Source organism: Antechinus flavipes, chromosome 4 (assembly GCF_016432865.1).
Source record: "Antechinus flavipes isolate AdamAnt ecotype Samford, QLD, Australia chromosome 4, AdamAnt_v2, whole genome shotgun sequence".
NCBI lineage: Eukaryota > Metazoa > Chordata > Mammalia > Dasyuromorphia > Dasyuridae > Antechinus > Antechinus flavipes.
In genome coordinates this window covers 48,564,311-48,576,714 of record NC_067401.1, presented here as the reverse complement: position 1 = coordinate 48,576,714, position 12,404 = coordinate 48,564,311, and the positions used below count along the sequence as shown (strand labels likewise).

At 32.0% G+C, this 12,404-nt stretch overlaps 1 protein-coding gene across 1 annotated transcript in view; it reads left to right on the top strand.

The window, feature by feature from the left end:
* Positions 1-12,404, top strand: part of SYCP1 (synaptonemal complex protein 1) — a 94,166-nt gene that overhangs the window by 17,045 nt on the left and 64,717 nt on the right. Inside the window, exons 8-11 of the mRNA XM_051996542.1 lie at positions 6,671-6,729; positions 7,861-7,930; positions 8,686-8,759; positions 11,022-11,130. Coding sequence (XP_051852502.1) covers positions 6,671-6,729; positions 7,861-7,930; positions 8,686-8,759; positions 11,022-11,130 — 312 coding nt within the window. The remainder of the gene's footprint in view (positions 1-6,670; positions 6,730-7,860; positions 7,931-8,685; positions 8,760-11,021; positions 11,131-12,404) is intronic.

Sequence of the window (12,404 nt, the reverse complement as noted above, 5' to 3'; positions counted from 1 at the left end):
GTTGTTGAAGTATATAATGATCTCCTGGTCCTGCTTGTTTCACTCAGTATCAGTTCGTGTAAGTCTCTCCAGGCCTTTCTGAAATCGTGCTGTTGGTCATTTCTTACTGAACAATAATATTCCATAATATTCATATACCACAATTTATTCAGCCATTCTCCAATTGATGGGCATCTACTCAGTTTCCAGTTTCTGGACACTAGAAAAAGGGCTGCCACAAACATTCGTGCACATACAGATCCCTTTCCCTTCTTTATGATCTCTTTGGGATATAAGCTCAGTAGTAACACTGCTGGATCAAAGGGTATGCACAGTTTGATAATTTTTTGAGCATAATTCCAGATTGCTCTCCAGAATGGCTGGATGTGTTCACAATTCCACCAACAATGTATTAGTGTCCCTGTTTTTCCACATCCCTTCTAACATTCCACATTATCTTTCCTTGTCATTCTAGCCAGTCTGATAGGTGTGTAGTGGTATCTCAGAGTTGTCTTAATTTGCATTTCTCTGAGTAATAATGACTTGGAGCATCTTTTCATATGGCTAGAAAGTTTCAATTTCTTTGTCTGAGAATTGTCTGTTCATATCCTTTGACCATTTATCAATTGGAGAATGGCTTGATTTCTTATAAATTAGAGTCAATTCTCTATATATTTTGGAAATGAGTCCTTTATCAGAACCTTTGACTATAAAAATATTTTCCCAGTTTATTGCTTCCCTTCTAATCTTGTCTGCATTAGTTTTTTTTTTTTTTACAAAAACTTTTCAGTTTGATATAATCAAAATTTTCTATTTTGTGATCAATAATGATCTCTAGTTCTTTTTTGGTCATAAATTCCTTCCTCTTCCACAGGTCTGAGAGGTAAACTATCCTGTGTTCCTCTAATTTTCAATATGATAACTTTCTCAGATTTATCCCAAACCTTGCTTCCTGTCTTATAAGATATTAATAATTTTAAAGATTTTTTAAATTTATAAATAACAATGCTGTTTCTTAAGGATTGCCTTGCTCCCTTTCCCTTTAGTTTGTTTTTCTTCTCTCCCTCATTTGAATATCCATTTGAAATATTTAGTAATTTAGCTAATGGTATTCCAATGGCATATCCATTTCATAGACAATTACTTTATCTTTATTTGAGAAGAATGAATAGAATATCAGCATTGAAAGAAACTTCTCCATTCACACAATATAAAGATCTAATCTACAATATACCTGAGAAAGGCTCATTCAAGTTTTTGTTTTAAAGAACTTTAATAAAAGGGAATTTATGACCTTCAGAAAGAACACATTTTATAGTGAGATATTTTTAATGGTTAGGAAATAGTTCCTTACATCAATCATTAATTTTAAATTTCCACTCATTGCTGTTTTCTGGGAGTAGACAGTAAGTTTTAATTCTATATGATAATCAGATACTTGAAGATGTTTATAATTTTCTATGCCTTTTACCTACTCTTCCCTTCTTTAGGGTGATGGTCCCTCTTTTCCCTCTCCTCTACTTTACTTGGTGATCTCATCAGTTCCCATGGTTTTAACTATCATTTCTGTGCTGACAATTTCAGCTCTTAACTATTCTGCTCCAGCCTCCAATGTTTCATCTCTATTTGCCTTTCAGACATCTCAAGTTTGATGTTTGATAGACATCTTGAATTGTTCAAAAGAGAACTCATTATCTTTTCCCCAAAATCTTTCTCTCTCTTACTCCTCCCTCCCACCCAGTATAGAGTGTAACAGCATCCTACCACTTTCATAGTTTTGCAACATAGGAGTTATTCTCAACTGCTCACTATTTCTCATCACTCTATATTCAGTCTGTTGCCAATGCCAATTTCATGTATACAACATCCTTTTTCTCCTTTGACACTGTCAATACTTTGGTGTAAGCCCTCATTATTTCTTGCACCTGGATTGTTACAGTAAGCCTGCTTGTAGATTTGCCTGAATCTTTCTCTGCTGCAATCCATCCCTCATTCAGCTACTAAAGTGATTTTCTTAAATCTCAGGTTCAATCATATCATTTCCTTATTGAACTCCAGTGGCTGTTAGTACTTCCTGGATAAAATACAAAATGCTCTGTTTGACATTCAAAGTTCTATGTAATCTAAACTCCTATCTTTCTAGTCTTCTTATTCTTAATATGTATTTTTTTTTAAAAAAATTTTATATATAACTTTTTATTGACAGAACCCATGCCAGGGTAATTTTTTTACAACATTATCCCTTGCACTCGCTTCTGTTCCGATTTTTCCCCTCCTTCCCTCCACCCCCTCCCCTAGATGGCAAGCAGTCCTATATATGTTAAATATGTTGCAGTATATTCTAGAAAGAATGTATGTTTGCAGAACCAAACAGTTCTTTTGTTGCACAGGGAGAATTGGATTCAGAAGGTAAAAATAACCCGGGAAGAAAAACAAAAATGCAAATAGTTTACATTCATTTCCCAGTGTTCTTTCTTTGGGTGTATCTGCTTCTGTCCATCCTTGATCAATTGAAACTGAATTAGCTCTCTTTATCAAAGAGATCCACTTCCATCAGAATACATCCTCATACAGTATCATTGTTGAGGTATATAATGATCTCCTGGTTCTGCTCATTTCACTTAGCATCAATTCATGTAAGTCTCTCCAGGCCTCACTGTATTCATCCTGCTGGTCATTTCTTACAGAACAATAATATTCCATAACGTTCATATACCAGAATTTACTCAACTATTCTCCAATTGATGGGCATCCATTCATTTTCCAGCTTCTAGCCACTACAAACAGGGCTGCCACAAACATTTTGGCACATACAGGTCCCTTTCCCTTCTTTAATATCTCTTTGGGGTATAAGCCCAGTAGAAACACTGCTGGATCAAAGGGTATGCACAGTTTGATAACTTTTGAGCATAGTTCCAAATTGCTCTCCAGAATAGCTGGATGTGTTCATAATTCCACCAACAATGTATCAGTGTCCCTGTTTTCCCACATCCCCTCCAACATTCCGCATTATCTTTCCCTGTCATTCTAGCCAATCTGACAGGTGTGTAGTGGTATCTCAGAGTTGTCTTAATTTGCATTTCTCTGATTAATAGTGATTTGGAGCATATAAAATGTCATATTTTAAAAGAAATCTCTCTTAATTTCCAGTGCCTTACCTTTGTTAAATATTGCCCATTTATCCTGTTTGTACTTTTCTTTATATATATTTGTTTACATGTTTTCTACCCCATTATATTGTAAATTCCTTAATAAAATCTTAAAAGCCTTTCTCTCTTCTTTTAATTAGCACCTACCTCGGTGCTAGCCATATAATAGATGCTGATAGATGACTGACTGATTAGTTTTTTCAGCTGATTCTAATATAGCATAATTGTGAAACCCTTGACCATTTTAGCTACTATTGTCTTCTGGCTGCTCTCCAGATTAATAATGTGTTTTCTAAAATGTGTCAGCTAGAAATGAGTAAAATATTTAAGATGTGATTTTAAAGAGTATACAGAGACTATGATATCTCCAGTCAATTAAATTAAACAAACATTTATTAAGCACTTCAGGTCTTTTGCTGGGTTTTAGGGATTCAGAAACAACAAATAAAAACAATTCCTCCCTTAAAGGAGCTTACATTTGATGATGGAAGAAAAGCAGAGAGTTAGCTCTTAATTCAACCAAAAATTAAAATAGCTTTTTGAGTATCATAACGCACTATTTTATATTGAGCTTTCATGAAAATGCCTCCCCTCTCCTTTTTTTTTTCATGTCTGAGAAACTTGATTATTGACTACTTATAGTTCCTTGAAGGGCACATATCTTTCTCTAAAAACTTCACACTCATGGGTTCAATTTTCTCAGTAAATTAGGAAGATTGGAGATAAGATAATCTGTTGAGAGGGAGTATTTGAAAATTTGGAAATAGAGAAGGTTTGGAGTAGCTACTATGAAAAGTATGATCGAGAGTAAATCAGAAATGAATTTAAAAAACTCTATAGTAGTGATGAACTAGTTGAGATTAGATAATGTGAATTTTAATAGGTTCAATCAGTATGGCTTATTGAATCTTATCATACTGACAGGGATTTAGGGCTAAAGGTCATGAGTTTCCAGTAAGGGAAATTTTTGTCATGTATTTTCATAAATAGCTTCTAGAAGACTTATCTCACATTTTAGAGATTTCTCTCTGGTTCTCCTAATAGTTCTTGAATACTGGTACAATACTAAGTGTTTATCCATTTTCAAGAACTTGTATTCCATAACTAATACAGTTTTCTTTCCAATAATATGTCTTTGATAGTATCTTTATGACAATTCAGATTTTTAAAATATTGTCTTGCATCTTACTTATACCTATCTTGTGACTTTACAATGTCATTTGCATCCTTCTCCTTTGGGTCACCTGTATTGGTTTTGAACTGTTCATATTGAGGCACCAGGGCAATGGATTTATAATAAGAGAACTAAAGCTCAAATCCTAAATAATTTCAGTGCTTTCCTTCTTTTAAGTATTTCCTATTTATCACATTTATAGCTTACTTTCTATATATTTGTTTACATGTTGTCTACCCCATTATATTGTAAATTCCTCAAGGGCAAGAACTGTCTTTTGCTTCTTTTGCACACCTAACACAATGCCACATAATAGATGCTTAATACAAGTTAATTAATTGATTAGTTTCTTCAACTGATTTTATATGGTACGATTGTGAAACCTTCCACCATTGTAATTGCTGTTCTCTAGATGTTCTCCAAGTATATTACATCTGTCACATCTGCCATCTACTATCCATATGAACTTAGGCAAGTCACATAATGTCTCTAGGCTTCAGCTTACACATCTGTAAAATTAGGAGGTTATATTAGATGGCCTCTGATGTTCTTTTCTGTTATAAACCTACAACCCTATGATTCTACTAACTACCCAAGGATAATGCCAGGAGAGTAAAGGAATGGAAGACATGGATTGATTCAAAGACAATTTGAACTACATTTGGATTTTTCCTCAGGCCTGGTAGGAACTGGTATGCTGTCTTCTAATGTTGAGTCTGGAGAGTGTATCAACTACTAAGGGACTGTGCTTAGCTTTCAGTTCCTCTCTGATGGTCATTTACAGCATGCCCCATCCCATCTATGCTAAAAGTTAACCCTGTGTTGAAAATAGAGTATGAATAATTGAGTGAATGAATGTGCTAGTTTTTCTTAAGAATCAATTATTCTTTGGTCTTTCCATCAGTTCTGTTCTTTGAGGTGTCCATCATGAGAGATAACATGGTATATAGTTGATAAAGCACTGCACCCAAGACCGGGATTCAAATTTTTCCTCAGGCATTTACCAATTCTGTGACTAGGCAGGTCATTTAGTTTCTCTGTACTTCAGTTTTCTTATCAGAAAGAGGAGAGACTACATGGCCTTTAAGTTCTTTCTAGTTTAAATCAACGATGTTATGTTTTTGTGTTTTGTTTATTTTTTTTTAGTATATATTACTTATGAGTTTATTGCTGAATTTTTATTCTTTTATCAAAACCCATTTCCTCATTTATAAAATAAAAGATTTAGATTCTACAATCCCACAGGTAATCCTACAATTTTAGGTTTCAATGACTCTAATGGTATGGTATGTTCATTTTTTTGGTAGGAATTTTTTTTTCTTTCATCTCTTTGAAAGTACTGAATGTGATTTTATTTGCACTTGCCTATGAGTTTAGTTGGTGTTAGAATTTTTGCCATTGGGATTATCTTTTTGTTCTTGCTAATCTGTGTTGCAATATTTGCCAATTTGACCCATTTTATAAATTTTAAGATTTTTCATTCATTTATAAATATTTCTTGCTGTTTGTTTCAATTTTTTTGTTTTGAATATTGTTATTGGGTTGTGTGTGTGTGTGTATTTATATGAGAGAGAGGGAGGCAAGTTGGGATTAACTATGAGGAAGCACATTATTTTGAATGTTTCTTATGAGGATAGAATACATTAAGGGATTCAGGCTGAAAAATGAGATAACAAGAAAGGATATGATTGAAGTTTTAAAAAAGCATGAAGAATGTGAGTTGATTGAACATGGATTTGTTTGCCAATTCCCCAGATTAGAAACTAAAAAAAGCTATCTTTTGAAGTTTGAAAAATATCGTTTTGAAATAAGAGATGTTATTTTATATATTGGATTCTAAATCTAAATACTGATTGTAATTGAATTGCAATCAGGATTTATGAATAATAATTATATATATATCAGATTATATATTAAAGGAACAAACACCTAGCACAGTGCCTATTATGTAGTAGCTAGTAGTAAATGTTGAATTTAATGTTTAAATAAAGGTAAGGATTGAAGAGTATTAGCCACAGCTGGAAGGAACTTTATATATCATCTAGTCAATTTTTTTTGTTTCTCAGTTGAGGAAACTTAAGGTCCCAAAGTAAAGTATTACACTAAAAGTCATGTTGTAAGTTAGAATTGTGACCATAATTTTGGTCATTTGGAATTTCTTAAAAATTTTTTAGGGCGACATCATGAAGAGTGAAGTTAGTTGCCTAAAAATGACCCTTTGTATTTCTCTCACAGATGGAATGCTAAACTACATAGTTCATTCACCTATTGATTTGATCCAGTTTGATATTTTAACATGTTCTATGTGTCTTTAGCCTCGTTACATTTGTATTCATTTTTTAAACTTAATTTTTTACATTAATAATAGATGAGTATGAAAGGGAAGAAACTAGACAACTATATTCAGATCTAAATAATAATTTGGAGGTAAGTGGTAAAGAAACTTAAGGATTTTAAGTTTAAAAGTGAATAGAGACTTTCCTAATAAAATGAGATTGGTTATCAGGAACATATGGACAATTATTCATTTAAAGCTTTAGTTTATTATACAAACAATTTTGTTAAATGACTTTTTTTTAATGTTATTCCTATCAAAATTGCCTTTTTTTTTAAAAGAAATATTTAAAGTATTTTATTTTGTTTTTATTTTTTGTGGAAGCAATTAGGATTAAGTAACTTGCCTAGGATCACACAACTAGGAAGCATTAAGTGTCTGAGATCAAATTTGAACTCAGATCCTCCTGACTTAAGGGCTGGTGCTCCACCTAGCTGCCCACCACAGACTTTTAAATATCAATTCATCAATCAACAAAATCAATAGCTATTAAGTGCCTCTTTTATGCTATGTATTAGGAATATAAAATAAAAAAAAAATAGAAATTAAGCTCAAGAACTTAAGAGTTTGGTGGGGGAGGCGATATAAGTACATATGGGACTGCTGAACGTTGCAATAGAGTACCAACCCTGAATTCAGGAGGACCTGAGTTTAAAGCTGACTTCCAACACTTAACGCTTCCTAGCTATATGTCACAAGGCAAGTCACTTACCCCCAATTGCTTTTTTAAAAAAGTACATACAGAATATATAAAATATGAAAACAAGTTGATTGAGGGTAAGAAAAAGTATGAATATTGGGGGGTGAATGCTGCTTTAGTGAATGAGAGGACATATAAGCATCTGAATATAAATATTTTTTTGAAACAGAGGATGATACCCAGTAGGGATAGTAATAAGATAAATCAGGTTTTTGTTTTTTGTTTTTGTTTTTGTTTTTGTTTTTGTTTTTGTTTTTTTTAGGAATGGGAAACATAGACATTTTCTTTATTTTGCTATTTATTTTGTAAAAGTACCTAGTGATACCAATAGTGGTCTAAATATATTTTTAAAATTATGTCTTTGTCATGTTCTAACATCTTATTTATATAATCAGTGTTTAAATAAGATTATGTTTACTTGAATTTCCTGTGTTTTCATATTTAAAATTTCATCATTATTCTGCAAGCTGTTATATTTCAAGATTCTAAATATAATCTTTAAAAGTTATATTTTGTATTGCAGAAAATGGTACAAGCTTTTGAAGAACTTCGAGTAGGAGCTCAAAGTTGCAGACAGGAAATGCATTTTAAGTGTAAGGATCCTGTTTAATACTTACAATTGTTCTTCTAACAGTTTTGCCATAAGAAAGGATATGAAATGGAATATATAATCTGGATATGATTTTAGAAGTTGCAAAAATTATCAATTGATGTTATCAATAATTTTTTTACTTTGAAGTTTTGAGTTTTTAATTGCCTTCCAGTGCAACATAGTTCTTACTAAATTAAATTTTTTTTGATTATTGTCAAATAATATTTGTTTATAATCAAAACATTCAAATTATTAACATATGTCCATTCAAATAAAGCATTCCAGTTTTATTCCAGAGATAATTATGCTGTCCTGCCTGATAAAGAGTTGAAAAGAATAAAAATTGTTTTTTGTTATTTTTCATTTCATTAAGCATTTATTTTAATATTTAATTACATTAAGTACCTGTTAGACTATTTATAGTATATAGCATAACTTGATATATGACTGGTTATTATAAGATATGCAAGCAAAGTTTAGTGTAAGGAGCAAGGTAGGGAAGGTTATTACTAGTAAAGAATTATAAATCCTACTGCATTATGTCACTGTGAACAACTGTCATTCAGGATGATGGTAGCAATTTCAGCTGAGTGTGAATTTCTAGTATTTAACATAAAACCAAAGTATGTAAGTATATAAAGCAGAAGTTTCTGAACTCTAAATATCAAAGCTAGAATGGGAAGTTATTCAAATATTTTAAGTCTTTGAAGCAATTTTAATTTTATAATTTGAGTAGATGTTATTTTATCTCTAAAGTGAAGGAAGCATGTGAAAACATTCAACAACTTGAAAAAGAGCAAACAAAAGAAATACATGATAAGGAAAAGAAGGTTTGTGAGTGTATGTTTTTAAACAATTCTGTATTCTCTGTGTATTTATGTTTGTAAATTTCTCAGTCCTCTGGGTAAAATGTGAAAATCCCTCACCCATTTTTCCCTATCCCAAATCACTTGGAATTTTATCTTCCAATTATTTAATTTAGTCTGAAGGAAAAACTGATAAACTGAAGATTTAAAACTTTTAAAGAAAAGTTTTATTCTAATTGATATTCCAACCCTTCCCCACAAATGTTCATCGATTCACAAAATTTCCATTAAGTTTGTTTACTCGTGCTTTAATCATCTGCCGGGGGTCATCTCTTATTTTCCTTCCTAATAGTAAGATACTAGGCCATGGTCTCACATACCTACATTTACATGAAAACTGAATTAAGAAATTGTTGGTTCATCTACATTTTTGAAAGATCAAACCAATTCATATAAGATATGGGACTATCTGCTCTATTTTTGGCAGAGAGCATACTCTACCAGTTGCCTTAGGTAACTGCACATCCATATCACTAATATATCATGCCTTCATGCTAGCATTATAATATATTTGGAAAGCCCCTCTCTCTTTCTTTTTGTCAAGATGATTTTGAAAAATCACTACTGCTTCTCACTCCATTCATTTTTAGCCAGTTTATATCATTAGTAGTGTTTTCTTGCAAACTCTCCTTTCTCTCTTTTTCTCCTTCCCTCTCTCTCTCTTCTTCTCTCCTTTCCTCCCTTTCTCCCTCCTATTTTCTCTTGTTCTTATTCTTGTTCTTTTTGTTCTTGTTCTGTTCCTCCTCCTCCCTCTCCTCTTCCTCCCTGTCTCTCTCCCTCTCTCCCTCTTCTCTCTCTCTTCCCCTCCTTTTTCCTTTCCTTTCTCTTATTGTCTATCATCTATTTATTCATACCACTATTTAAATGGTCCCATTACATTGTGAACCTATCATCACAAGCGCATTGAGGTGGATAGGATGCCTAATCTGGAATCAGGAAGAATCATGTTCCTGAGTTCAAATTTCTGGCTTCAGACACTCACTAGCTGTGTGACCCTGGGTGAGTTACTCCATCCTTTTTTGTATCAGTTTCCTCATTGTAAAATGAGTTGTAGGTGGAAATGACAAAACTTTCCTATACCTTTGCTAAGAAAACTTCACATGGCATCACAAAGAACTGGACATGACTGAAAATGATTGAACAAGAAAAATCACTGGCTATCCTGGGAACTCATTCTTGTTTATTAACAGAATCATAATTTATTAAAACTAGAAGATGCCTGAAACAAAGCCTATCATTTAATAGGTGAAGGAACTGATTTAAAATGGTAAAATAATTTGGTCAAGATCACACAGCTAATAAATAACATAACCAAGAAACTGAATCTAGCACTTTTAATTTTAAGTCTAATACTCTTTCTACTACATTATACTTGGAAGAGACTTCTCTTTGCTTCTTTAGCTAGACTATTATTGCCTAAAATAGAAAAGGGACACACAAGCTATATAGAATTTTTTCTTTTTTTCATTGAGCTGAGTTCAGTGTTGAAAGCTGAAAGTGTGTGTTTTTGGTAATCTAGGTCGAAGCTTCTTAAACTGTGGATTGTGATCTCATATGGGGTCTTGTAACTGAATGTAGTGGTCATGAAAAATTTTATAATGGTAAAAAGTATAATGAATCAGGGGGTTTCTGAAAGAACTTGCCCATGTTGCACCATGCCTTTCATTTTAGTTTTGGGTCTTGGCACACATGTAGACTTTGCATTGCAAATGTTATAAATGCTATCAGAAGCATCTGAGCTGAGATTCAAGATGGGGCCACGTAAAAATTTCTTGGACAAATTGAGGTTACAAGTAGAAAAAGTTTAAGAAGCCCTGCTCTAGGTTACTATAATAGATGATATATTAGAAATCCACTCCTTTTTTATCTTATCTTTTTTTTGGTGTGTGTTTAAACTCAGAAATATATCTATGTAGATAGATATAGTTATAGATATATACATAGTGACTTGTCTATAAAATTCATAATTATATAAAAATATTAAATATTTAATTTCATTAGTAATTGGCTCACCTCTATAATTTACTTTAATAAAAATTCAAAATGAACATAACTCCATCAAAATTTGAATTACCTAACTTTTATTTTAGCTCAACTTTAAAAGATTCTTTTAAATATTGCATGACTATATATAAGGGCTAATTTTAAGATTTGGGTATTAAATATTTTAAAATTTAAAAAATTTGTTAAAATATTGATACATAAAATTTATTTTTATTTCATTAGATATCATTATTATTGATGCAGAATGATGAGAAAGAAATGAAAATTAAAGATTTGAAATTGCTGCTTCAAGAATACAGTGACAAACTTAATCAATTTCAAGAAAAAATGAGTAAGAATATTAATATTGAAATTTTATAATATATATCCACTTTATAACCAGTATAAGGCTTTGAAATTTTTGAATCCAAGACAGGTCCAGGGATTATGAAATACCCTTCAATGCTAATTATGCCAAATCTACACAATCTGCTGTAATCTAAGAAATGTTACTACTTATGGTCCTGAAAATGGGTCGTTCAACCACATGGAGTATTAATGTATATCAAATTAGTTTATTATGAGAAGTTCTTAAATATTTTTGTTTATGTTAATTTAATTTGTTTTGATAAGAAATAATGAACAGTTTAATTCTAAATGAAATTAAATTTTAGTAAAATCATTAGGGAATTTATAGCATTCATTATAGAAAATTTTTCCATTGCAAATTTTTAGCTTAAGTATTTGCAGACATTACACATTACCTTTTCTGATATATTTAAATAATGTCCACAGAATAGTCAGTCAGTTGAAAAGCATTTATTAATACTTACTATGTTCCAGGCACTGTGCTAAGCACTGGAGATTCAAAGAAAGCAAAAAACATTGTCTTCTCAAGGAGAGGACATTCTCATGAGAGGAACAAAGACTAAAGGGGAATGATATTTGAATGGTGTGAGATGAAGAGGGGAAAAGAAAAGCTCTTGGTGAATGGTTTCATTTTTTTTTCCAGTAAATTATGAAGTGATGTTGCTATGTTGTCTATTACCAGGTTTTGTTTCTCTTTTATACTGATTACTTATCAGTTCTATAAATGATTATTGCACTTTTTTGGGGTATATTGTATTGGATTTTACTTTTCCTAGAATACTAACAGCATATTTCTTTAGCCCTTTAAGTTGTATAAGACATCTTCACAAAAATAATTCTTTGTGTTAGGTAGTGTAAGTTTTACTATCTGCACATTATAGGTTGGGAAATACTTGCAGTGAAATGACTTGCTTCCAGGTCCCACTGAACAAGTGTTAGAGAGTTGATGACTGAGTGCTTGGCAAGTTCAGTGCCTTTTCCTATGCATCTTGCTATCTTTCTAAGAAAATCACTTTTTACTTTTTCAGAGAAACACAAACTAATGGTAGTTTTCCTAACGAAAATGGTTTGTTGGTTGCTGTCCTTTGTTTTCAAAGAGGACCAAAATGACCTCACTATATTGGGGTCAAGGTATAATATATTTTACTATAGCTGATCATATGATTGGAAGACTTCGCCATAGAGCAGGTACATGTGAACATTTGGAGTGGAGATGTCATTAAATTTGTGCATGTCACATTTCTTCTGAACTATTGC